Source organism: Mesoplodon mirus (assembly GCF_964341445.2).
Source record: "Mesoplodon mirus genome assembly, chromosome: 16".
Taxonomy (NCBI): domain Eukaryota; kingdom Metazoa; phylum Chordata; class Mammalia; order Artiodactyla; family Ziphiidae; genus Mesoplodon; species Mesoplodon mirus.
Genome location: NC_138992.1, coordinates 3646568 through 3674185, shown reverse-complemented (window position 1 = coordinate 3674185; position 27618 = coordinate 3646568). Strand labels below are relative to the sequence as shown.

General features: G+C 57.0%; 1 protein-coding gene across 2 annotated transcripts in view; it reads right to left on the bottom strand.

The window, feature by feature from the left end:
- Nucleotides 1-8419: 8419 nt before the first annotated feature.
- Nucleotides 8420-27618, bottom strand: part of TRAPPC9 (trafficking protein particle complex subunit 9) — a 509314-nt gene continuing 490115 nt past the window's right edge. For both annotated transcript variants that reach the window (XM_082601297.1, XM_082601296.1), the window contains 2 exons: nucleotides 9866-10086; nucleotides 8420-9187 (listed from right to left, as the gene is read on the bottom strand). In XM_082601297.1, the coding sequence (XP_082457423.1) occupies nucleotides 9020-9187; nucleotides 9866-10086 (389 nt within the window). In that variant the 3' untranslated portion in view covers nucleotides 8420-9019. The remainder of the gene's footprint in view (nucleotides 9188-9865; nucleotides 10087-27618) is intronic.

Below are 27618 nucleotides of genomic sequence, written 5' to 3'. Positions count from 1 at the left end.
TGTATAATAAAGTGAATCAGTTATATGTATACATATATCCCCATATCCCCTCCCTCTTGCGTCTCCCTCCCACCCTCCCTATCCCACCCCTCCACGTGGTCACAAAGCACTGAGCTGATCTCCCTGTGCTACGTGGCTGCTTCCCACTAGCTATTTATTTTACATTTGGTAGTGTATATAGGTCGATGCTACTCTTTTACTTTGTCCCAGCTTCCCCTTCCCCCTCCCTGTGTCCTCAAGTCCATTCTCTACGTCTACGTCTTTATTCCTGTCCTGCCCCTAGTTTCATCACAACCATTTTTTTTAAGATCCCATATATATGTGTCAGCATATGGTATTTGTTTTTCTCTTTCTGACTTACTTCACTCTGTATGACAGACTCTAGGTCCATCCACCTCACTACAAATAACTCAATTTCATTTCTTTTTATGGCCGAGTAATATTCATTCCATTGTATATATGTGCCACATCTTCTTTATCCATTCATGTCGATGGACACTTAGGTTGCTTCCATGTCCTGGCTATTGTAAATAGTGCTGCAATGAACATTTTGGTACATGTCTCTTTTGGAATTACGGTTTTCTCAGGATATATGCCCAGTAGTGGGATTGCTGGCTCGTATGGTAGTTCTATTTTTAGTTTTTTAAGGAGCCTCCATACTGTTTGTTCTCCATAGTGGCTGTACCAGTTTACTTTCCCACCAACAGGGCAAGAAGGTTCCCTTTTCACCACACCCTCTCCAGCATCTATTGTTTGTAGATTTTTTGATGATGGACATTCTGACAGGTGTGAGGTGATACCTCGTGGTTTTGGGTTTTTTTGTTTTTGTTTTTTGACGTATTTATTGGAGTATAATTGCTTTACAGTTTTGTGTTAGTTTCTGTTGTATAACAGAGTGAATTGGCTATATGCATACATATATCCCCATATCCCCTCCCTCTTGCGTCTCCCTCTCACCTTCCTTATCCCACCCCTCCAGGTGGTCACAAAGCACCGAGCTGATCTCCCTGATGAATGGATAAAGAAGATGTGGCACATATATACAATGGAATATTACTCAGCCTCATTGTGGTTTTGATTTGCATTTCTCTAACAATTAGTGATGCTGATCATCCTTTCAAAACGAAGCAACTGACAAAGGATTAATCTCCAAAATATACAAGCAGCTCATGCAGCTCAATATCAAAAAAACAAACAACCCAATCCAAAAATGGGCAGAAGACCTAAATAGACTTTTCTCCAAAGAAGATATACAGATTGCCAACAAACACTTGATGATGGTATTCTTTTACACGTATCACTGAATCAGTTTGCTAACATTTAGATTCAAATTTTTTGCATCTACGGTGATGCAAAATTTTAGGATTTAGCCTAAAATTTTCTTTTCTTATGCTGTATTTGTTAGATTTTGATGTCAAGGTTATACCAGCCTCATAAAATATACCTGAGTGTTTCACCTCTTTTCCCATGTTCAGACATATTTTGTGTAGCATTAGAATTTTTTGTTCCTTGAATTAGAATTCACTGGTAAAAAACCATCTGGGCCTGGAGTTTTCTTTTTGGAAAGATTTTTAACTACAGATTTGATTTCTTTAATGGGTTTAGGATTACTCATACTATTTATTACCAGAAATTTTAATTATTATATTTATTAGAAAATGTATATCTCATTTACATTGTCAAGTTTATTGTTATGAACTTCTTCATAATTTCCTCTTATAATAGTCCCCTATTATTGTCTGCAGTATCCAATGTCCCCTCTTTACTTGTAGTGTGGCTATTTATGCCTTTTCTTTTTTCTTTATTAATCTACTCAGAGGTTTCTCAATTTTATTAGCCTTTTCAAGAAACAACCTTTGGCTTTTTGTTATTGTGGGTCTCTTTCTTATTTTGTTAATTTATGATCTTTATTATATTCCTCTATTTTCTTTGATTTCTTATGCCATCTTTTTTAGCTCCTGGAGATGGTGCTTTGTTCATTAACTTTTCCACTTTCTTCTTTTGAATATAAGCATTTAAGTTTATAAAACCTTCTTCTAAGTACTGATTTATGTGCATCACACAAGTTAATTAATACTTTTATTCACTGTTCAATTTCAGTATTTGCTACTTTCCATGGTTACTCCTCTCTCAACTCTGAGTTATCTAGAAGTGTTTACTAGATTCCAAATACATGAGAATTTTGTAATCATCTTTTTCTGATTTCTAAGTTAAGTATATTGGGTTCAGATAATGTATCTGCAGAATAACAGTCCTTCAACTACTTACTGGGCCATAAAGCAAATCTTTAACATATGCCCTTGATAAAAATGACTTTCTAAGCTGCAGAGTATTCTATATAAATCCATTAAATCAAATTTAATGATGGAATTTTACAAATCTTGTATGTCTTTAACAATTTTTGTCTTCTTGATCTTTTAGTTACTGTGAGAGGTTTATTTCTCCTTTTAGTTCTACCAAGTTTTTCTTTATGTATTGAAGGCAGCATTATTGGTTGCATACATATTTGGAGTTATTATAGGCTTCCTGATGTTATTACTTTTATCATGATGTTATTGTTTTTATTTCTTAAAGTAATTTATTTTTTGCTTTAGACTTATTTAATTAGGACTTTTCTGGTACATTTTTTCCAACATTTCATTTCAACCTACTATATCCTTAGGTTGTAGTGTCTCTTGTAAATATCATAAACATGATTTTGTGGGTTTTGTCTAGTTTTCTATCTGGGATATTTAGTTTAATTTACCCTAAGTATGGATATGCTTTATTTCTACAACTTATTTTATAACCACTTCTAGGTGTTACTTAATTGCTCCGTGCCTCATTTTTTTCACCTGTAATATGGGGATAATACCAATATGGTTGTCATTTTCTTCTATTTGTTCTGTCATTACCATTTATTTCTTTGGTCATTTTCTTTTCTTTCTTTCCTACTTTTTGATTGAATAATTAATTTTCCTTGTTCCATTTTTTTGGAGCATCTAGTTTAGAAGTTGTTCATGTTATTTCTCATTTTCTTAGTGCTTATCCCAGAAATGGAAACTTCCATAAACAAAGCACCAAATTACTCAATATCTTTACCCTCCTCCTGAACCTTTAAAATTGAAATTAAAGCATTTTAGAATACTTTAATTCCAATCATCCCCTTACCAACACTTATGTTATTTTACTATATGTCAATTCTGTTTTAAGTTAATAATTATTACTGTACAGTAAATGTTTGTCTAGATTTATCCACATGTGTACCACTCAATCTGTTGTTCCTTCTTCCTTGCATCCCTGACTTTCTATCTGGCATCAATTTCTTTCTGCCTGAGATTCATTCTTCAGAACTCCCTTCCATGAGGTTTTGGTGGTGGAACCCCTGTTTTTGTTTATATGAAAATACAATCATTTCATCTATTGAAAAATATTTGCATCACTCAGCACATTCTCCGATACTATACCACTGACTTCTGGACTTTGTTTTTGCTGATGGTAAGTCAGCTGTCAATCAAATTGCCACTTCTTTGAAGGTAATCTGTCTTTTCTTTCCAGCTCCTTTTAAATCATCCCTTTGTATCTGGTCCTTGAAATTGTATTATGACGTGTCTATTGTGTCTTTTAAATGTTATGCTACTTGGACTTTATCAGGCTTGTTAAAATATGTGGACTTTTGTCTTTATCAGTTCTGAGAAGTTCTCAGTCATTACCCCTTCAAATACTGCCTGTTCTCTGTTCTCTTTACCCACTTCTCCAGGGACTTGATTAGATGTATGAGAGAGTGTCTCACTCTGTTCTCTGTGTTTAAGTCTCTTTTATATTGTTTGGTCTTTCTGGGCTGCATTTTCTCCCTTAACATCTTCAGCTCTATCTTTCATTCACTAGTTCTCCCCCAAGCTGGGTTTAATCTGCTCTTCAACCTATTTGTTAAGTATTTAATTTCAGCTCTATTTTCCAATTATAGGAGTTCCATTTGATTATTTTATGATGTTCTAGGTCTTTACCCATTTTAATCTTCTTCTTCGTTCCTCAAAACATATAAAGCATACTTATTTTGTAGTCTATGTCTGATAAAGCCAATGTCCGATTCCTTTTCAAGCCCAAGTTTGCTGCTTTTGTTTCTTCTGGCTCTCACACATGATGCATTGTTTCCTTGTGTATTTAATGACTTTCTTTCTTTTGAAACTCTGAATTATTCCTTTTCCTTGTAGAAACCCTTGGAGCTTGGGACAAGAGTAGATTCCTCCAGAAAGGATGCATTTACTTCTGTAAGACGTCTGGTATGTGGTGGTAGGTGTGCGTATATTCAGGGTCATTTTCAAATTAATGAGTGACTTGAAGTTTGGGGGTGGCTTTCAGGGAGTGTGCCTGGGGACTGCAGATTCAAGGGAGGGCCAGTGTGGGTTGGAATCAAAGGGCTGAGACAGAGTAGTTTTATTTCCACTCTCTAAGTATGGTAGGCCTCCCAAGTTACGAGGAGTGGCCTTCTATTAGACTTCCCACCTGATGGGCCCTAGGATTTGTCTTCCTCCTTCCTGTCTTGTGAGACTGCAAAAAACTGATGCTCCTGCTTTGGCAAAAACCCTCAAAATGAAAGTTGGCATCAGTTCACTGCTTGCCTTTTTGGATTCTGCCTACACACAGGTACTGGACTGAGTATTTCTTACTCCCCTGCCAGCTTTGCGGATGCACTCACAAATGTGTTTTTATATAATTACCATCGTTTTTGGTTGTTTTCAATAGGAGCTTAGTCTGGGCCCCTACTCCATCATGTTGACACCCTCTTTTGATCTTTACTTGTTATTTGTCTTAATCCCTTAAGACATTGCTCAGAGGCCCCAGGAGCCAGGTGATCACACGCACCTCACTCTCTTCTCTGCTTACTGGGACCAGGCTGGCGCTTAAGACATCTAATGACAGTGGCCTCTGGGCTCACAGGCCTCATCCGACACCTGCATCTTTTGAAACCATCCACAGTTCCAGCTTTTGCTTGACTGCAAAGAGGCACAGAGCTCACTCCTTTGTCAGACAATCCCTTTCCCATTTGAGCATTTGTGTTGGAAATACCTGCCTTATATTATTTCATGTTACCTAATAAATTAACCTGTGCGGGGGTCTAATGGGAAACAGCAATATCCCTTGTTAAGCTTCCCAGGGGAATGGTGGAATTCCAGGCACATGCCAGGGATGTGGATGGGAGCACACAGGCAACGGGAGGGGTACGAGGATGGAACCAGTATTCACGGGGAGTTGCCCTCATGTGTAGGAATGTTGAGGAGATCAAACCAAACTCTTATCGTAAAAGTGCCCATGAAATAAGTATTTTTATCTCCACTTATTCGGAAGAAAAGAAATCGAGTCTTAAGTGACCTGTCTGAGGTCGCAGAGTTGACAAGTGGCTGAGTCGGAGTTCAGTTCCTCAGACCCCCTCCCATGGATCCGGGCTCTGCTTGGTGAGTTTAGGATGACAAGAGTGTGATGGCTGGGAGATTACAGGGTCATTGCAGGCCTGTCCTGGCCAAAGGGAACAGCGTCAGGAGGCAAAACCAAGCCAGCTCAGCTAGTGAAATGAAAAGGACACAGTCTATTCCGGGCTTAGCCTCCTCTGGCCTTGGGAGGGAGGAGGGTTCCAGACACAGCAGCTGTAGGACTGTTGTGCTCAGGAGCCGAGAGCACGGGACCTGAAGAACCAGGACGCTGAGCTGTCCCCCAGACACCTGCGCCTGGGTTCTCTGCCTCGGTCACACACCTCCACGCTGGAACGATCCAGCCATGACAACGCCAACAGTCACATCCCTGCTCTACATGGTTCCCGGGCTCCCACTGACCCTACGAGAAAGCTCCAAATGCTCACAGCCCACTCAGGGCTGTCCTTGGGCCAGATGCACTTCATCTCCTCCACCGTGGGGGGCACTCGGGACACAGGCCTCACATGGGTCACCTTTCAGGGTGCCTGGGTTAGTGTCAACACCCCCTCCCCCAAGAAGCCCTTTGAGACTTCTCTCTCGGCGCATTCAGTAACTTCTCTGGCAACTGTTGTATTTGTTTTGGAAACTAAAAAACACATGGGGTTCCCATGACCCCCTCCTCAGGCTTGATAATTTGCTAGAACAGCTCACAGAACTCAGGAAAACACTTTACTTACGGCTTATGTTGACCAATCGATTATAACTGACGTTATAAAGGATACAGATGAACGGCCAGACGAAGAGGTGCCCAGAGGTCTGGGAGGATCCTGGCTGCAGGAACTTCTGTCCCGGTGGAGTTGGGGTGCATGACCTTCAGCTCGTGGGCGTGTTCACAAAACAGGAAGCTCTCCACACCCCCACAGCTGAGGGAATTTTACGGGGGCTTCATCTTGCAAGCATGATCAATTAACTCAATTTCCAGTCCCTCTCCCCTCCCCGGAGGATGAGGGTGGGAGAGAGAGGCCCAAGCTTCTAGTCATTCTGGGCCTTTCTGGTGACCAGCCCCCATCCTGAAGCCATCTAGGAGCCCACCCAGAGCCACCTTTTTTCGAACAAAAGATGCTCCTGTCACCCAGGAAATTCCAAGGGATGAAACAGCTCTGTCAGGAACTGAGGGCAGAGACCAAACACCTGCTGTGTTACACTTGGCCAGTCCCAGAAAATGGCTGCGGACGAGCCCTCACTCCCAGCCCCCAAGATTCCTTGGAATGTCCAGCATCCCTGGGGCTCCCAAGGCTGGCAGCTGACCTGTTCAGGTCCGAGAACAGCTGGCATGGCAGGAATGAACCCCCGAGGGTTGGGGGACACAGGCCAGCTCTCGCAGCTGGTAGGAGGAGTCTGAGGCTGTGTTCTCACGCCCCACAAGTTCCCGGAGGATTTCAGCCCAGGGGCCCAAGAATGCTTCCGCCCCCGCTCGTCCCTGCCTCTGACCCCTCACTCCCCCACGGGGGAACCCCATCTCCCAGATGAACTTGTGCTCAGATTCAGGGTTTGCTATGGGGCACTGAAATGAAGACCGTCCCTGGGCCAGCCTCTGCGAGGACCCAGGTGTGTGCGCCCTGGGCAGAAGGGAGGGCCGGCTAAGGGCAGGGCTCTGGGAGAAGCAAGGTCCGCGAGGGTGGAGGCCGATGGAGTGGGGGGAACGGGCCACCCCAGGCCACGTGGCAGCTTGTGCAGTTTGAATAAGCACCCCCTGCCCAACCCAGGCGGCACAGCCCCACGAGGGGCAAGATAGGGCTCTGGCCCTCACTCGACCTCCCTGTGGGCAACAAGCAGCCTGCAAAGCCACGGGTGGCAGCCTGGTCCATGAGGCCTGGGCTTGGGCCCTGAGAGCCTGCGAGGGACCATAAGCATCGTCAGAGAGGTGGAGTGTGGGAGAAGGCGGCTCCTCCCAGGTGTCTCCTGGGGTGACCCTGCCAGGGCAGCGGGATTCTGCTCAGCTGCCTCTGGCTCTGTGCTCCGGGCACCTGGAGACCCAGTCCCCCAGGCCCCGCAATGGGGCACTGCCCCAGGGCCCAGAGGGTTTGAGGACCGCACAGCAGGGCGAAGTCCCGGCACTGGGAGGCACGCCAGGAACACGTGCAGCCCATGTGAGGCGGGCCTGGGAAGTTCTTCGCTGCCCTGAGCCCAGAGCTTTCGTTGAGATGTTTTCTAATCGGGGCGTGCCGGTACGCGTGGAAGGGCACCCATCTCTGAAGCCGTGGGGCTCCCACGGGCCATGCGCCCCAGGCGCACGGCAGCTCGCTCACTGCCCATCCTCCTCTGTCCCTGGGTGTGGGCCGGCCACGCGCCTGCTGCCCAGGGGGCCTCGTTTAAACGGGGTGACTCGGGAGCCTTGGACACGTCCGGCTTCACCGCACCCTGCTCTGTGCCTTGGGACCCTCGCCCTCTCTCTGGCCCCAGAACTCTGCTCGAAGGTGGAATTTACTAGACAGGGCCTGAGGGTGCCTGGGCAGAAGTGGTCTAAACCTCCAGGGCTGGGAGCGAGGCTGCAGGGGGCCGGCGGGCTGGGCGACCCGGAGGGGAGCGAGGAGGGAGCCGGGGCGAGGCAGCCCTCGCGGTAGGTGGGTAGGTGGGCCCCAGGGTGGCTGCGGAACGCCCACCTCCAATCTGCACCTCGACTTCTGGAGGCCTGTGTCACCCCCAAACATCTTCCCGAGTGTGTGTGGACCTCAGGAGAGAAAGTGAGAGGCCAAGATGGCCAGAGCCATCGCGGGGGCTGAGGACCGTGGTGTGGTACTCGAGACGGTGCTCTGAGAGGGGCGGCATAGAGGCCCAAAGAGCACACGCAGGGGAGGGGCCTGGGGGGCCACAGGGACAGACAGACACAGGCCCAACCCTGCCGGCCACCAGCTGTGTGTGCTGTGTGGGGTCGTGCGAGTCCCTACCTGCGCCGGGGGCTGACGAGCTGGGGGGCGGCCCCCTGACCACACTGGACTAGCAGAGGCAGGGACGCAGGTGGACCAGCAGAGAAGCGAGGCAGGCCGTTTATTGGAGAATCTGTCACCGACACGCAGACACACACAGGCTGTGACCCCCCACAGCCCAGGCTGGAACCAGCCCAGGGGCCAGAACAGCTGGCACAGGTGACTGTCTACCCACCGGGGGCAGGTGGCTCCTCTTCGGGTCAACCACGGTGCCATCTCTCCTGGCTGGGCTGCCTCGGGGCCCCTGGGAGAAGAGCCAGCCCTCGGGGGATTCCAAGGGCTGAGGGGGCCGAGGGAGGCTCCCCAGACCACCCCCCCGGCTGTGCCCCTCCCTCACGCTCACCTTTTCTTCCTGCTGGCTGGGCTGTGAACCCCAGGTCACAGGAACAGGTGCAGGGACCCAGGGCCACACTTTGGGGTTTGGTTAGCATTCACCCTAGCAGCGGCCTCTTGCAGGGGAGCCCTGATGGCCAGTGTGGGAAGGGGCACGGCTGCCAAGTCTGGGGGCTCCTGCAAAGCCCAGAGAGGACGCCGCAGGTAGGAGGGGAGGTGAGGTTTGGGAGGAGTGGACAGGAGTTGCAGCGAAGGCCTGTCCCCTGCCCGGGGAGCCCTCTGGTCATCTCTCCCCGCGGGAACAGCGGCTCAGGCCTGGGCCCCCAGGGCGCGCACGTGCACGCTGGGCAGGCGGAACCAGGAGGGCGGCAGCCCCTTGCTGGAGCTGTCCTCATGGAAGCGGATGCGGAGGAAGAAGTCGCCCGTGCAGAGGAACAGAAGGGCCCCAAGGCAGGCTGACTGGCCCGACGGCCGCACCTGAGGGGAGGAGGAGGGGCATCAGCCGGGAGCAGCGCGGACCCCCAGCGCCTCCAGGAGAGCCCTGAACCTACCTAGATACAGAGGCGGGGGCGGGCGGGGGCGGGCAGGGGCGGGCGGGCCCGCCGGGCCCTCAGGACTTGCTCCCATGGCCCTCCAGGGCTTCCCTGCTGTGCTGCCCCGGGCGTGTCACTGCACTTCTCTGGGCCTCAGCTCCTATCCTAGGATGGCGCTAATCACACTTCCCTCCCTGGGCCGTTTGGGGGTCAGGGAGCGTGGGGAGCGTTTGGGGCAAAGGTGCCATCTCACCAGGCAAGTGGAGCTTGAGGACTGTGCCCTGTGACCCCATCAGTTCCTCTGGGCCTGCGTGCAGCGACCACGAGCAGGGAGGAGCCGGCCACGTGGGGCAGGGCAGCGGTGCCAGGGGCACGGCGATCTGACACTGCCTTGCCGCCCCCCCAGCACACTCATCTCAGCTCCTTGACAACCCTCGGGGCCGGTATCCCCATCCTAGCTGTGCTCCCAGGACTCAGGTACAGAGACGTGAACTTGTCTGAGGTCTCAGGGCGAGTCAGGGGGATGAGGGTCAACGCAGAGAGGCCGCCACGTCTACCAACCCCTACGTCTGCCACTGGGGGAGGGGTGGGACAGGGGACAGTGACCGGGGGCCACACGCACCTTGTCCAGGTAGAAGGTGCCGGAGCCCACGAAGGAGACGGCATGGCGCAGGTCGTAGGTGTGCACGCCGTTCTGGTGGTCCTGGAAGGGCACCACACCGAGGGCGAAGGGCCCCACGCTGCGCGGACTCCGGTTGGTCAGCCTCACCTCCAGGCGCACGGGGTCGCCCACCCGGCAGGCCGCCGCCTCGCGGTCACAGGGCTGTCCGTCCACCAGCACATCTGCGAGCGACACGGGGCACGAGGCTGTCAGGGCACCGCCCAGCCAGCCTCCCTCCCTCCATTCATTCATTCATTCTCCGCTCCTTCACCCACCAAGGCTGCCTCCTGGAAAACAGAGGAAGGGCCCCAGTTCCTGCTCTCCCGACGTGCAGGCCAGCGGAGACAGGCGTCGGGGCCAGAGCTGTACCCCAGGGGGGTCTGTGCCACGCTGGAGAGGCCAAGAGGGCCCCAGGGTCACTGGGGGGGTCCTGAAGGGCCTCCTAGCTGCCCCCATCTGGAAGGGCTGAGCTCTGGCCCGGACCCCAGGGGCTCCTGCAGGTGGAGGACAGCCAGGGGAGGGACTAAGAACTGGTGGGGACTGTGCACAGGCCGGGCCGAGGAGCCGTAGCTGGGCCTTTATTGAGTCACCTGCAGACCGACCCGCCCAGACTGCAGCAGTGAGGGCCGGGGTGGCCCTGGGGCACCACGGAGGCGGGACGCTAGCTGGGGGAAGGTCTGGGAGTCACGGAGCAGGGCGCGCGCCCATCAGGCAGGGAACAGGGAATGAGCAGCAGCAAGGGGGTGGGGTGATGGGGCAGGTAGACTGGAGAGGCTGTGCTGTGACCCCCGCTCTCCTCAGACCACCAGACATCCCAGCAGGACGGCGGGGTGGGTAGGCTGGGGGACCCACCTTCAAGCATGGGTGCAAGGCACAGGCTGCGATTTGAGAGTGACAAGTGTCCTTAAAAGAGGCGGAAGAGGAGAAAACTGACTCAGAGGGGAGCCCAGGTGAAGATAGAGGCAGAGGCTGCAGTGATGCAGCCGCGGCTCCGGGAGCTGGGAGAGGCGGGGGGATCCTCCCCCAGAGCGCTGCCCACACCTTGAATTCAGACCTCCAGCCTCCACAACAGTGAGTCAGTGCAGCTCTGTTGTCTCGAGGCCCCCGGTCTGTGGTAATTTGCTATGGCAGCGCTGGACGCTGATACGGTCAGTAAGGGTCCTTCCTGACACCAGAAGGTCACCGGCTTGCTGATCCGGCCATGGAGGCCAGGGAACGGGGTCCTAGACCTGCAGTGGGACTTCACACCACACGGTACCGGCCGTGGGGCTACCAAGCGCCAACCCTGAGCCCTGGCCTCGTCACATCTGCAGGCCCAGGAGTAATGACGTGACAGGTCACCTGTGTACTTCCTCACGCCTGCCCACCTTGCTGTTGAAGGACTCGTCACGTGTGTCTCAACCTTGACCCCGCCATTACCAGAATCCCACAGTGGAGGCTAGTCGGGGACAGCCCCCAAGTCACTGCCACTGCTCTTGACACCAGGTGACTGCACGGAAGACCATCCTGCCCAATAGCTATGGGGCCTCGGTGCCCATGGGAGGAGGCCAGCGCCTCACTGGGGTTCCTGGAAGGCACGGGTCTGGAGAGGGGCCAGCCCTGGACGGGCCATGCAGACCCTCCCTCCAAGGCAGGTGGATATCCCCAAGGAGTGCTGAAATCTCTTCAGCTGACCTTTCCGTAGCACATCCAGGGCTCGGAGTGTGAGTGTGCGTGTGCGTGTGCGTGTGCGTGTGTGTGTGTGTGTGTGTGTAGAGGATATATCAGGAACAAGAGACACTGGCTTCTGTCCTGGGCCTGTTTCAAACCTGAGAAGTGGACGTAATGACAGTCCTTGGTCCCTCTCCTGCTCAGGCCGGGCCCCAGTAATGCGTGCTGAACAATGAACCCAGCCAGGCAAGTCTGAGCCCCATGTGGAGACAGCAGGTGTAGGAGAGCCTCGGTTGACGGTTCCACTAAGGGGAAGACAGGATTATCTGCAAATCAGCGAAGGGTGGCCGGCTCGCTGCATCTCTGCCCCCTGTGTTCTCCCTTGTAGGGAACCGCGTGGGCCACAGGCACTGGCCTATGGCTCATCTGCAGAGCAGCCCCCAGCTCACCTGGTGGTGCCCACTTAACCCTTCCCTGATGCCCAGCTCTACTTGGCCCCTGGGGCAATGAAGAGGGGAAATGAGGCTGTGGACACAGTTCCTAGTGGGACTCTTTCCTTGGCATTCTCTAAATGAGGGGGAGGGGCATGGTCCCGAGGTCAGGCCAGGGTGGCCGGATGGGGGACGGAGCTGGCCCCTGGCTGAGCAGCAGGCCGGGCTGGGATCTTGGCTTTGCCCCAACCCTTCATCCTGGAGGAGGCCCTCTGCCGAACTGAGCCTCCTTCACCTCATCTGCAAAACTGGCGTAATGATCCAGAGGCAGACAGAGGACCCAGCCAGGCCTGCCCTGCCCTAGTCTGGGGAGAGTTGCTTGCTTCCTTGTCTGCCTCCCCAGGGAGGAGGGCGACCCTCAAGAGGGGCAGGACCCACCTGTCTTGCTCTCTGATGTGTCCCCAGTCATGGGTGACCAACTGTCATGGTTCATCCATCCTGGCTTTAGTACTGAAACTTCTGCGTCCTGGGAACCCCTCAGTGCCAGGCATGCTGGGAGAGTTGGTCACGCCACACCCATACCTGGCACCCACAATAACTGCCTGCCAAACTCACGACTTTCTGGGCTTAGCAAGCAGCTGTCTCCTTCCACCCTGCAGCTCCGGCACCCCCAACCTGGGTCCGAGAGCACCAAACCTTCCCACGTTACTCACTGGTGGAAACAGCAGAGGTCCGTTTTCTCTGAGAATAGGACGTGCTTCCTGAATTGAAAAGGATGCCAGGGCTGGCCTCTCCTGGGACCCACGGGGTACTGTGCGAGAAATCTAGTGAAAATGCATCTGAGATAACAGTGTTGACAGTGACCGTGATGGCTGTGCTCAGGTCGGGGGTTGTAACTTCACCGGCACTAATGTCCCAGCACACCCTTTGCTGTAGTGAATTCGCTTCTCTGACTCTGGACCAGGGCAGCTGTGCCCCACGCTGGGGAGAGGGGACCCTTCTCGCGTGGACGCCCCGCTGAGCAAGGCTGGAAGGAACAGCTGAGACCAGCAAGGAGAAGCTCCAGCTGTCCACCAGGGAGTCACAGAGCTCACTAGGAAGGCGCAGGGAAGAAATAATTAAAAATTTCTCAAAGGCAAGCTGTGCTGGAGCCGTTTCTAAATTGCCCAGAGGAATGAGAACCACATCACGGCACTGCCAGGAGTTCAGCCGCCCTGTGGCACGTGCAGGGCTCAGCTCGGCTTCCTGCCCACCGTCCCCGGGGGCCACGTGGCCCAGCCCCTCTGACCTCAGGTGGGGAAGGTGGGCACCGCGTCCACTCCATCGCCAGACCGGGGCCCCTGCCAGGGACGGCGGGTTAGCACTCCCTCTGTGTCCGCAGCAGACTGGCCAGTTGCAGGGAGGGGGTGGGCACACCAGTCCGAGTGTGTCCCGTGCTGCTGGCGCCTCCCCGCCCCGAGGAGTCTTCACAATCACCCGGGTGCCTTCCCATGGCATCCAGGGTGGGCTCATTAAGACCCCCGTGGGAACCCCAGGTCTGATGTCCGGGTATGCGGGGTCTAGGTGCTGCCCTTGGCCTCCAGGATCGGCCCGTCAGGCTGCTGCCACTGTCCACTTCCTGCGGTGGTGACCCCCCTGCCCCTCTCCAGGCTGGGGTAGAGAGATTCCTGCTGCTGCGCAGTTTTGAGTAGTTTCTCCTTGACTCCTCCCCGCTTGCCCTCTCCAAGCCTCAGTTTCCTCACCTTTAGAAGGGCTGATAGGAAAGCCCACCTCAAAGAGGTTTTGTGAGAATTGGAAACGCGCATGCAGAGGGGGAGGGGCACACAACGGGGGACGGCTGGATCATTATCACCATTATGCTCACATCCACCCTGGGCAGAGGAGAATGCGCAGGGCGGGCCAGGTCCCTGACCAGCTCTAATCCCTAGCCGAGGAGGACACTTTGCATTTATATAGCTTCTCCAGGGCCGTTCCTCACCCGCAGGCTGGCCGTGAATGCTGATGGGGAAAGATGACCAGCACAGCGCTGATGCGATGGACAGAGAGGACCGAGGCAGAGGACGAGTCCCTTCAGCCTCTCCTGGCCACTCTGTCCAGGAGGGATGCAGACCCACAGGCAACCTGCAGGTGGGCCACATCGCGACCTGGAATGCCCCAGCCTCAGGGGAGAGGCACCCCCCCTACCCCCCCGGGGAGGCAGGGAGGGGGGTCCCAGCCTGGAAGCCCATCTCCGGTGACCCCCAGGCTGCCGGGGAGCTGCGCACGGGCGACCTCGACCTGGGGGCTCCTCGGGAGCGCTGGGCGGGAGAGACAGAACTCTGGCTCTGTGAGGTCTAGCCTTGTCCCCGAGAAGCTCCCGGAACCCTAAGTCTGTGCCACCAGAGGGGGTGATGCAGTAGACAGAATGACACCCCCAAAGATGTCCACGTCCTAATCCCTGGATCCCGTGCAGTGTGTTCCCGCACACGCCAAAGGGACTCTGCAGGTGACATTCAGTTAAGGACCTTGAGACACAAGTATCTTGGAGTATGTAGGTGGGCCCAATGTCGTCACAAAGGTCCTTATAAGGGCAAGAGGGGGCAGGGGAGAGCCTGGAAGGCTGCGTGTCCATGGGGGCGGAGGGAGGCCGGGAGTTGCTGCACAGCTGGCTTTGAAGACAGGACAGGGCCAAGGGGTGCAGGCATCCCTGGAGCCCAGAAGGCGGGAACCGGGGTCTCCCCAGCCCCCAGCCTGCCGCCACCTCTTAGACTGGCCTACAGGACCGTGGGGTAGTAGCTCGTGTTGTTCTCAGCCACTAGGTTGGCGCTCACTTGTCAGAGTGGCTGGCGTTCAGTGACCAAAGAGCTGCCGCTGCCTCCCAGGCCCAAGGGGAGGGCGGGCAGAGCCCGGCCTGGAGCTGGACCGCGTGCGCGGCCTGAACCCTGCCTGTGTCCCTCATCTGGAAATGCAGCGAGTGTCACATTCTCTGTGCAAAGTGCCAAAGGGAAGTGCTCACAGGTTCCGTTTGTTTCTGCCTGCCCCGCCCCCAAGCCCCCAGTTTCTGAAACCCGAGGCCCGAGGCCAAGGCCACAGCACTCGTTATCTTAACGAGTGTCTGTGGAACACCCTGGATGTGGCCCTGCCCTAAAGCAGCTCCAGGTGGGAGGGACTCCTGGACAGGAAGGGTGGCTACCCTGCAGGACCGAGCAGGAGGGGATCAGGACCCAGTGAGGGCTGCAGCCGGGCACCGGCTCCTCTGGGCAGCCCTGACCTCCTCGCCCAGGTGTCCAGCATGGTCTCACCCTTAACTTGGCCCAAACGAAACCCTCCCACTTTCTCCCGGAAACCCCGCCTCCCCAGGGTCTTCCGTACAGAAGTGGCCCTACCTGGCAGGCCCGCCTGGCGCCTGGAGGTCACACCGAGGTGTTCCCCGGGCACCCACACCCAGCCCACTGGCCCGCCCGGCGGCCATCCCCATCTCTGCCCCGACCCACTCTATCTTAGCCCAGGCCAGCTTCCTGCACGGCAGCCAACGGTTCACAGCGGCGTGAACCGTGGTTTCACCTTGTCAGGTCCTTGCCCGCCCCTTGCCCGGTCCCAGAATAAAAGGGAGTTTTGATCACATTACGGCCACTGACCCTGGTCTCCAGGGCCCTGCACGGCCCTGAGCCAGGTTCCCCCATCCCCGCGCTCCTACCACTTTGCCTCCCTCCTCCCTGTTCTGCCAGCAGGCCCAGCGCATCCCTGCCCCAGGGCCTTTGCACCTGCTGTTCGCACCACCTTGGCCCTCTCCTCAGGGAGGCTGTCTCTGACCACACAGTAAAGAGCCTTCCTGCACCGTCACTCTTCCACTCTCTTCATTTTCTCGTGACCCTCAACATCTTATCTGAAGTTCTTCTTTACCCATTTGTTTGTTAACCATTGTGTGTCCCTCCCTCCTCGTCCCAACACCCAGGCCAGGCAGGCACTCTTCTAGTTCATATTTGTTGAGTGAGTGAGTGGATGAATGAAAGAGTAAGTGAGTGGGCTTTGGGGCAGGGGTACCTGGGCTCAAATCCCAGCCGTGCCCTGTCCCCTTTGGGCCCCCTGGGACTTGAGGGGACTGGGCCATGTCCCCGAAGCACCCCTGCAGAGAGGACATTAGGACCAAGCTGCCACTGCCTGGCTCTGGTCCTGACTCGCAGACCCGACTTTCATGGAGGAGATTATTTATGTGGGAGAATCCATATCGTAAGAAATCTCCGGGGAGCGGATTAGTCTCTTCCCGCAACATGTTAAACTGGGCCCCAGCCCGTCTCCTCCCGCCGCCCCCGGCCGTGCTTCTCCTTCACTTTTAATACCAGCCAGAGTCACGGACTTAATCTTATCTGGCCCAGAATGGCTCCTGAAACGGCTGCCACGTTTATGCTATAGCACGTTGACAGGCTCTGGCAGGAACCCATGCTATAAATAGAAGGCACGATGAGGGAAGGGCCTGCAGGGCCCAGGCTGGCGAGGAAGGTGCTAGGAGGAAGGCAGCCGGCGGTGCCAGCCTGCGCTCTGGCCAAGGGCAGCCACCATGCGGACAGCGGGCGGGGGTTCACGCAGTGAGAGTGCGCTGAGAACGGGGCGGTGCCCGCACCCCAAGGCGCCACCAGGTCAGGCGAGTCTTCCGTTGCCCACTCCCTCCCCCCAACCCTCGCCGGTGCCCCGCACAGGCCAAGCCCCTCCCCCCCACCCTCACGTGCTCCTGGAGGGCAGAGAGAACTGGGGAGGCTTTAGCAGGTTTTGAGCAGAGAGGCTGAGGTCCGGGAAGTGATGGGACCGCCGGGGCCCGGGGCCTCTGGCCCGCCCCAGACGCTGCCCCGACGGAGTGCCCGTCATCCAGGGCTTGGCATCGGCATGGTGGCTGGAGTCCTGCTTCTGGAGGGGGCGGCTCTGTCCTCCAGCCTCGGTCTCCCCTCTTGCCCCAGGAGGGGCTGCAACAGCTCCGCTTTCCCATGCGGGGCCGGTTTAGACCCCCGCCTGGCCTCACCAAATGCCGCCCCTACTGTACACTGTGCCTGGAGGGCGCCGGCCTTTCTTGGTGCCCAGGACACAGGCAGACACCGCCCTGGGGACATGCCAACCTCTCATGCCCATTGCACTCCAGAGGGTTCCGGGCCCACGTGAGCCCGGGAGCAGGTGGAGAGCGCGGTGGAAGGGGCCTGTCCCGGCGCGGCCCTCTGCACCCAGGCGCCCCCCTTGTCCTCCCCCGCGGGCGCCAGCCCGCTGAGCTTCTCACTGTTATTAGTCTTGTGGTGACAGGAGCTCCCAGGGGCACCCTGGCCACTGTTCTAAGGCTTCACAGGCACCGCTTCACGCAGTCCTCAGACCAACCCCACCAGGCTGGCGCTGTCACTGCCCCACTTTACAGGTGAACCTACCCCGGTGTGGAGAGGCTCACAGCCGGCCCGAGGCGCCCAGCTACGCGCCCAGCTCCCACCCGAACCCCGGGCACAGGGGCTTGTGTTATTTTTTAAACAGCTTTACTGGGATTTAGTTCACAAACCACACAGCTCACCTACTAAAGTGTACAGTTCCACGGCTTTTCATAGATTCCCAGATCTGTGCAACCATCACTACGGGCAATGTGAGGGCATTTCCATCACGTCAAAAAGAAACTCCACACGCCTCCACCATCCCTGCCTCTCTCCCCGTCCCCCAGCCCTGAATGGCCACGAATCGAGTTTCTAGCTCTCCAGACGCCCCAGATCTGGACTTTCACACGAGTCCCATCCTATACATTCGGGCTTTAAGGACCGGCTTCCCTCCCTGAGCGCGACGCTGTCCAGGTTCTGACCTGTGGGAGCCTGCACTTCCCTCCTCTTCACGCTGGAGTGATGTTCCGTCGTGTGGCCGCACCACAGCTTGTCTTCATTTGTGGATGGGCCCTCGGGTGCTTCCACCCTTGTCTGTCGTAAGCAATGCTGCTGTGGACACTCCAGGACAAGTGTCTGTACGGACTCAGGTTTTCACTTCTCGAGGACACACACCTCAGGGCAGAACTGCCGGGTTGTGTGGGTCTGCGTTTAACCTGCTGAGGAACCGCCAGGCTGTGTTCTGAAGCGGCTGTGTTATCTCACAGCCCTTCTCGCAGCGTTCAGGTCCTCCACGTCCCTCCCAGCGCTTGCAGTACCTGCCTTTCTTTGTCCCAGCCATCCTAGTGTGGGTGCAGTAGCGTCTCCCTGCTGTGCCCACGCCCGGCCAGGCAGCTGCGGCCCTCAGCGCCCCACAGGGTGGACGTGCGCCTCTGCCTGCTGGGACAGGAGTCTGTAAAGGCCCTTTTGTCCGGTCTTCTTTACTCATCTATCTCTCGCTGAGAACCTTCTGGAATCCCAAGCCCTTAACCCCACTCGTCCTCCTGGAGACTGGGGCCGGGCAGAGGGCTGGGGCATAGCGTGGGTTCCTCTCCCCTCGTGCACGGCAGAGAAGAGGGGGCTGGGCGAGCCTGAGGCCAGCAGAGAGCATCAGGACCCAGACTTCAGAGGCGCAGGTGGGAGCAGGGCCTCTGGAGCCAAGACGAGGGCCGGGTAGAGATCGGAGCCTGAGGACGAGCAGGTCACGGATGGGCCGGTGGTCAGGCCGGCCCTGCGGCGTCCACAGCCGTCTCTCTAGTCTGGTCCACGGAGTGGGAGGGCGTGAAGGTCAGGGGTGGGCAGACGGTCCTGGCACTTGGGAGACACTTGCCAAATGGCTGTGGACAGCCCAGCGGTTCTAAACCACTGTGGACTTTCCAAAAGGGACCTGCCTGGCGGCTCCCGGGAGTCTGGCCTCCTAGGTCAATTCTGACGTGTGCATGTGTGCGCGTGTGTGCGTGTCCCAGGCCACGGTCTCGCTCTGAGAGGCACTGGAAGACGGGTGAGGTGGGACCTTGGGTGGAGCCTGCACAGCACAGTTCCCTTGGGGGCTGAAGGAAACACGGAAAATATCAGCAGCCCCCCCCAAGCCAAGGTCACGTGCAAGTCACTTTTCAGCGGCACAGAGGGGTGAGCCGTGGACGGCCTGCTCGCTGCTTCTTCAGGACACAGCTCCCAGGGCCGGCAGTGGAAGGCTTGTTCTTCCCCGGAGCCCAAACCCCCAGCAAGGACACCCTCCTGGCCTCACCCCAGAGCTCCACCTTCCTTGCCTTTCATTTCTTTGATAAAACTGGACGACTAAGCAGACTTTAGGTCTAATTTTGGATAAAACATTTTAAAGACTTGGGAACAATGCAGTAGGAATTAATGAGGTGAAGACTCCAAAACTGCCGGAGTGAGTCAAGTTTTCGAGGCTCTACCAAGCCTGCTTCAGCTAGAGCACATTTAAATTTCAAATTTCACACGACACACACATTTTTCTAGTTGACATAAATCTTGGGTGGTCCTAAATTTTAGAGCCAAATTTGATTCAGGGCAAGGCTAGGTTCGGGAATTTATCAAGGAGCTTTGTCACCCTTTACATGAAACAAAAAAGAAGCTCAAGTGGGAACAAAATACGATAGCTGAGCCTCGGGGATGCGGAAGAGAACCAAGGCCGGGGCCCTGGCCTGCTGGTGCTGCCCACTCCCCCCAGCGCTGGCTGTCCTTTGGGAGAAGGCACAGGCAGGTCCAGTAGAAAACCCTGTAATTCCCGACTAGCCACTAAAAAGTGGTGAACTTTCTCTAATGCCAACGTAGCTAGTCGCTAGGTACGCAACTAAGGCGTCAAGTTTTCCCACGCTACCGACGAGAGCCAAGTAACTGACCTTTTCTCTGTGGCTGTTAGGGAGCTCAGAGCCAAGAGTGTACCGACCTAGGGCACCACGCGGGCCCTCAGCAGCCGTATTTCAGTCTACACGCACAGGCGCACACACGCACGCACACACGGCCTCTCCTGCATGCCCACTCCTCCAAGTCTTGACCAACTGTGCCAAGTACGGTTTCCCTTAGTCCAAATGTTTCAAATCTTATTTTGCTACTTTACTGACAGAGAGTTTGCAAAAGAGGTCAGGAGCACGGAGATGCCCCGGGGGTGGGAGTGACGGTGTTCTGGGCAAGGGTGTTACACGCAGAGGCAAGTGGGCACCTGGGGAGATGGCATCAAGCCCCACAGCCGCCTCCCGCCTCCCCCCACCTCCCGAACCTCCCGCACTGCGGGGAAGGGGGTCCTTCTGTCGGCCGTGCTGGCTCAGGCTGGGGGACACGAGCGGAGGGGGACGGGCCGGGAGAAGGGCTGTTCCCCAGAGCTCGGCTCGGCTGCGCAGGCTCCTCCGGGTCCCGGGCCGGGCGCTCGTCAAGGTGGGCACCACACAACGCCTGAGCCCTGCTCTCAATGTGCTAAATGGCGCGCGTTTTTAACAGTTACCAAGGTAGATAATTAGTTCATAAGCCAGGATGCCTCTTCCCCAGCATCCAGGGAGGGAGACCGCGCAAGACCCACACGTGTAATTACCCTCAAGTCGAGAACAGCTCCTGAGGAGCCGTTTGGCTCTCTTGGGTAAATAATTTACTTTTACAACTTTTCATTAAAGATGAAAGGGAATTAGATTAAAATGAAGGCAAGCTGGAGTTGGAGGGGAGATGCGTGTGGCTTGGAGCTCACTCGTGGAATGTCCTCTGGCTTCCCGGGCACGTCCACCCGGGGTCCAGCACCCGCGGGGCGGGCAGGGACCAGGCCGGTGGAGGGGAGCCCCCGGCGGCTGCATCCTGCGGCCCTGTGGCTGCCTGTGGACCGTGCAAACCTGCTTCAACGACGGGGAGAGACGCCCACGGCCAACACCACCCACCAGGTCAGGGGTCCGCCTGCCCACGGTCGCCCTGGTTCTCGGGCCAGGCGAGCAGGGTGGCGGGGCTCAGACCAAGTCCAGGCTCCGGGAGAGCCCCCCTGAGAAGCCAGAGACTCTGCTTCCTGGCCTGCAAGGGGGGGATGCGGCCAGAGGGCCGGTGTGCAGAGCCGGGGCAGAGAAGTGCCCGACAAACGTGAGGGCTCACGACGGGGACCAGAGGCAGCGGTGCCGGCGGAGCTACAGGGTCGGTCCAGTTTGAAGAGACTGGGTTCGGGGCGGCCACAGTCGAACCCGGGTCTCGCCTGAGGGTTCCGTGCTGGTGGCCGCCCTCCGCCGTCCTCTCCCTAGCAGTGTCCCCCTGCCCCAGGTCTCAAGGCCCTGCTCACACGGCCCCTCCGCCCGGGGGCCCGCCCCGCTCTACCCTCACGGAACACTTGAAGTCGGGAGGTTCTGGCGGCAGAGGCTGGCCGCGTGTTCACCAGACCATTCCCTTGCCTCCTGGGCACACAGCCAGAGTGCAGTGCCCGCAGTGGTGAGGCGTGGACACGGGACCGAGTCCCGGCCAGTGGACAGCAGGGGGGGAAATGACACCCCCCAAAGCTGGCCCCCACACACACCCCTCCTACCATCCCCCATCTGCCTGCTCACAGAACTAAAGGAGCTGAGAAGGGTCCAGGGGGAGCCGCGGGATAAGGGAAGCTCTGGGATGGGCAGGGCCCCAGGGTGGGCGGGGCCAGGGTCCCCCACTGGGCTCCAGACAGGCCCCACCACCACCACCACCATGAGAACATAAAGGAAGGCTGCTGCGTTGGGCCCCTGAAATTTGGGGCTGTTTGTTACGGCATTTAGCTACGACGTTTACCGGCCTCCAAGGATCGTCTCTCCAAACTGTTCCCTTTCAGAAGCGACACTGGAACCCAGTGCGGAGCAGACGTGCTCAGGACCATGGTGTGAATCAGCGGTGGCGTGGGCACTGGAGCCCGGGCGCCCTTCCCTTCCCAAAGGGACCAGAACTGCTTTTGCACAGGGAGCACCTTGCTTAGTGGAGACAATGCCTCTCTTAGACCCTCTGCTTCAACCGTCCGTCTCTTTTTGGACAAGGACTTCAGACAACTGAAGATAAACCAGGAAAAAAACGGAAGAATGAAAGCTATGCCTGCTGGCTGGTAGCATTATGCAAAGACATCATCCTGAGAACAGCAGAGAATTGGAAATGACTTCTCTGTCTCCGAGCGGTGTCCCTACGTTTTCAATCTCTGTTTTCCTCTCCACTCAGGACTTTCTAAATAAAGACTGCTGTCCCCCAGGCAGCCCCTCCGCTGCTCCTGTGGCTCTGCGTCCAGGCTGGTCCTCACCACACAAAGGTGTCCCAGCCCCAGACATTCTCACCCCCAGGGTCAGGTCACACGGCTGGCCCTGCTGGCACCAGGAGGATATGCAGGAATCTGAGGCCCCTCCTCTCCCCAGATGAGGAAGCCGAGGGCCGGAAGGCAAGGAGCATGGGAGGGCCCCAGCCAACATGGGAAGGGGCGGTGCAGTTGGTTTCATGCCGCTGGACCTTTGCGCAGGCGGCTCATTGCCTGGGCCTGGGAGCCTGCCCTGTGCGCCTGTCCAGCTCAGCCTCCCCTCCCCGGTGCCTCAGGGGCTGCACTCGGCATCCTGCATTTACCTGGGGTCCTGCCACCACCACGGACTCCGGAGGGCAGGACACGGGCACTCCTCCCTCCATCCCCTGGCACCCAGCAGGGCCTGAGTACCTGGGGCGGCCGCCAGGATTCGCAGACCTTCTGCTGGCCGGTAGTGGGGCCAGGCCTAGGAGCCAGGTCTCTGGACTCTGGGCTCTGTCCAGGCGGGGAGACAGCCAAGGAGAAGAAAAAGGGTTTCCAGAGAGAAAATGTAAAAGGATGTCGATATAGGATTGGTGCCCTCGACTGCTCCTCCAGAGTTTTCTAGACCAAATTGAAGGCCATCTGCCTCTCTCCCCCAGCACCCTGTGACACCCCTCCCGCCATCCATCAGCCCCTCACAGCCACACACAATGCCCCTCATACTCTCTGCCTTGCCAGCTCCTCTAGGCCTTTCCAAAACTCAGCTCGAGCAGCACCTCCTCCAGGAAGACTTCCTGAATCATACCGAACCCCGCACAAGCCCCTGTCATATCATGTACAGCCTCATACCGGAATTTTCTGTTGACAAAATGTCTCCCTGATTGAGGCGAGCTCTTCTGAGGGCAGGGCTCAGGGTTCACTCACTGAACTAACCGACGAATGAACAGGGCCCGACTATGGCTTGCTGTGTGACCTTAGGGAAATCACTTAACTTCTCTGAGCCTCTGCTTTCTCATCTATAACTTGAGAGGAACGAGCTGGATGACTTCAGAACAGGCTACTACTTCATGGTGCTCATGCCTGGGCTCAGCCCTCTAAGTCCATCCTCACACCGTTCTTTCTACTGATCCAAGGTGGCATGTTGGCTCCCTCGGCATCCGGACACTGTGCCAGGACCGTCCCCTCACCCCGCCACACACAGCCCAGGGCCTGACACCTGCCTGGTGCTCGGTCAACGTTTACCACGTCAAACAGACTCTTTAAGTGGTGGCAGCTGAAGCTTCCTGTAGAAGTGGAAACCCCAGAGCACACTCAGATCACTCAGGAAGGACACGGGCCACGAGAGAAGCTTCCGAGTGGCCCACGTGCCCGAACCATGGGAGCCGGGCAGCTGGACAAACAGACTGGTGATGAGCCCGCTGCCCTGCACTTAACTGGGGTCACCCCCGGCCATGAGAAAGGGCACCCTTTGAGCCCCCAGAGAGCACTGCCCTGCCGAGACTTTGCCGCTGGCCCTTTGGAAGGTGGGCTAGAGGCTCGTGAGGATGCAGTAAGGGGGCCCCTCACGGCCCGTCTGCCCTGGGCGAGCACCGCGCAGCAGGCCCCACGGTGGCGCTCACGGCACAGGGTAGGGGTGGGGCGGAGGCCCGCACAAACCCAGGACGGAGTGAGGATCGGCCCCCGCTGCCCCCACCCTGGGCGCAGGGCGTCGGATGCGGGAGGGCGGCGTCAGGGCAGAGCGGCCTCAGGGAAATGGGCCCCGGCTGTCCGTGCGGCGCGGGCTGTGCACTGGGCCCGCAGACCCTCACCAGAGGTGACCCTGCTGAATGAGGCCCCCGCCTGGGCTTCTCTGACGGGGGCTTGAGCGTCGCAGAGGCTCCAGGGGGCCCGACCCACACGAGAGTCCAGACTCTCCCGGACTCAGGCGGGCTCCCTGCAAACGAGTGTGGACGGAGCAGCTCCTGGAGGGCCGCCTCCCCAGGGCCCGCGCCAGCTCCCGTGTGCTGCCCTCCGTGCTGCCCTCTACCTGAGCTGCTCCTGGCACGGGGGACAGGTGCCCTCGTGCTGCTGCCTTTGCATTGGCTGGGTCCTCTGTTTGCAGAGGAAGAGCTTGGGGCCAGGCAGCAGCCCTGCACCGCACGGTGAGTGTGAAAGGCTCCGGGGCGGTGCCGGGCACAGGCTGAGGGGCTGTGTGGGCAGCCCTGAGCCAGAAAAGAAGGCCCTTGCCCAGGGCCCCGCAGCTGGCTTGTGGCCTTCTGCTCTTGGGGACGGGCCTCCTGCCTCTCTGCAAGGACTGGTGGCTTCTCTAAATGTACTTTCCAGCCCGAGAGGGCCAGATCGAGAAGCCCTGGGATGAGTCCTCAGGGGCCACTCAAACCGCACCTGTCACCCAGGTGCCTGTCCCCTGCAACCCCCGGGCAGTGTACCCCGGGGGGGCCCTGTCCTAACACACGAGGTGGCTGCTGCATGTCATGCACTCCTGTCCTCCCAACCGACACAGTGCCAGTGCAAGAGAGCACTGACCCCAGAGCAAGCACGGAGAATCCTTCCAGGTCGACCTGGCTTCCCAAACTGAGCCTCCTGCAGAGCCATCAAGACTGCCCCAGCTGTCCCTCGTCCTGTGACTGTACAGATGACACACCTGAGGCAGGTGCAGGTTTGGGGGGAACGCTCAGGAGGAAAGATGCACCACGAGGGCCCAGGACTGGAGTTGGCACGAGGCGGGGAGGCTGGCTGACGGGGCCCTGGTGACGGGGGGCTGCCTGGCCACTAACTTGTGGGGTCCTCACTCAGCCTCAGTCTCTCACCTGTAAGATGCCTGCCCGGCAGGGGTGCTGAAAGATAGAGGGCGCAGGAGCACTGCAGTGTCCCTTGTGAGGGCGCTGTGCCGCGAGCTCGGATGGCACACCCCCCGGAAGCCCTCAGAAGTGCAGCTATGCCTGTACCCAGCCCGGACCCCCCCGCGCTGTCACTACCTGTCCCTGCTGCTCCCCCTACACGCTGGGAGCCCAGAGGGCAGGGGCTGAGGCCTGTCTGTGTCTTGCCCACTGGGTGTCTGTGAATGAACAGTGCACGGGGTGAGCGGCGGTGGCCCCTTCTGTAGCGACACTGGGCAGTGACCCCGGGCAGCAGCAGCGCCAGCAGTATTAACCCCCCTCCCCGGAGCGCTGCCCACGCGCCTGCGCTGGTCTCGGTGCCGTGCGCGGATGGTCCCGGTCCTCCTCACCAGGGCCCTGTGACGAGGGGTGTTACTGTCCCCATTTTATGGACAAGGTACCCAGAGCTCAGGTCCTTGCCTGGGCTGGGATTTGGCTGCAGAGCTCACACTCTTAACTGCTTCCTTCCACACGAGTTCCTTTGTCCCCTGGAGTAGCAGCAAGCGACATCGGCAGGACGGATGACCCCAGCGGACACGGAGAAACCAAGTGCAGCTCCAGCACGAGGGACAAGAGCCCCTGCGGCTCCACCAGGCAGTCGGGCCAGGTCGCTGCCTGCACGAGGGGCGGAGGGGAGGAGCCTCCTGAGGAAGCCTGCCCTGCTGCCCGCTGAGCCCATCAATATGCCCTTTGAAACAAGCCCAGCCCAGCCCAGCCCAGCCCAGCCCAGGGAAAGGTTAAGGGCAGCCCACCCAGTCGGCCTACCTGGCTGCACATCTGAATCTCTGGCCCGATTCCGTCAGATGTTCGATGGAAATCACAGTGGAGTCCTCAGCCCTGAAGTGACCAGCAGCCAAAACTGGACAGAATACATCCCTGCAAGGGTCCAGAGGCCAGGGATGCTCAGGGGCCAAGCCCACAGCACCCGGCACGGACCTCTACCTTGGCTCTCAGATAAACCTGGCCCTTCTGGAAACCACGTCTCCCGTAAGCATCCATGCTTCAGGCACCAGGGCCGTGCCCTGGCCCTGACTCCTTTCTCTGTCTCTGCACACTGCCCACCTGCTTCCAACCCTAGCTTGTAACCGCTGGCAACAGGGGCAGGCCCCCCCGTTCCACTTACTCAAGTTGGCGATGCTGGCTTCGTGGCAAAGGGTGGTGCCCACAGTTCTAATCTGCCCACCTATCTGGGCTCCTGTGCCCCAGCCTTGGAACAGGGATCTAGATAGTTCATCTTCTGCCGTCACAAACTCAACCAACACTGAACTGCACATCACCCACCCATCATCCATCCGTGTGTCTATCTACCCATGCGCTCACCTGTCCATCCATCCACTCCTCTCCCGCCCACCACCTGCCCCTCCTTCCGCCCACCCCACCCTTCGCTTTCCATACAGTTGCTCCATTGCCTCTTCCCACTTTGCTAATTTGCCCGGTTCTTCCTTCAGGGTGGGACAGCCCCAGTGCCTGCGGACTTCTCGGTCAGCCTTGGAGGCCTAAACCCACTAAAGTCTTCACCGCAAGCGTCTTCCTTCCTTCCAGATTTCCCCACACTTCCTGGGGGCCTTGACCAAACGTTTACTCAGCTGCCGGAGTTAAATAGGCCAGCTTAAATGGTACCTCTGCCATTTATGAGCTGTTTGCCCTTTGGCAACCCACTTACTTGGTGAGCCCCAGAATCCTCACTTGGAATATAGACTATGGTGACTGAGGATTAAAGGACACGGATACATAAAGGGCCCGCTGGGACAGCACACTCGGAACTTGGCCTTGCCGGCCGGCATCCCCCAGTTCTGGCAAGAATCCTGCCCAGTCGGTTCAGCGAGAATCCCCACCCCTGATGTCCGATCGCCTGGCCTGCCTTCAGCAAGAATCCACCACCCTTGATGTCCCCTCTTAGTGACTTTCCACCCACTGACCCCTCACTCTGCTCGTTGGCTCCAAACCCCCAGCCGTCTCTGCTGCATTTACAGCAGAGTCTGACCTCTCTCTGCTACTGGACAGGCTTGACCCCTGTCACAACAGTCCTGAATAAAGTCCCCTTACTGTTTGAACAAGCGTCAGAACCATTTTTTGACAGCACAAAGCTTCCTGTCCCCACCGCAGATGCTGGTTGAAGGATTAATGCATGCTGTCCCCAGGCCTAGAGAGGACACGGAGCCACTCTGGGATGCTGGGAGGGGGTCCAAATCCCAACCCAGCCTCTGCACGTGCAGGCCACCTGGACCACCACGCTGCATGGGGCTGACCTCGGGTCTTCCTCACAACTTGAAGCCTGCACGTGTGTGCGCGTGGGCAGGTGTGTGGGGTGAGTTCACATAATCTGCTCCAGAGGCTTCTGAGGCTAAAGGGAGGCCGTGCCTGTGCGGGAAGGGCAGGGCCAAGGCTTGGGATTAGGGATCAGCGTGGATCCTTTCCTCATAGCAAAGAGGGTTTCCTTGCTCACCCTGCAGTCCCCTGTGCCCCTGCTCCCTCCTCCGAGAAGCCCTCCTGGACCTGCGCAGGTAGAGCAGGAGCCCCCAAAGCCCCCTCCTCCCCATCTCTGGCCCTGTCTCTGAGCATGAAGCTCTGAGCCGTGACTGTTTCTTTCTCAGCACCAGGCAGGGCGTGAGCATCTCCAGGGTCGGCCAGGGCACCGTGAACACACACTGGGCTCAGCGACCTCCGGGGGGGGGAAGCTCCTGAC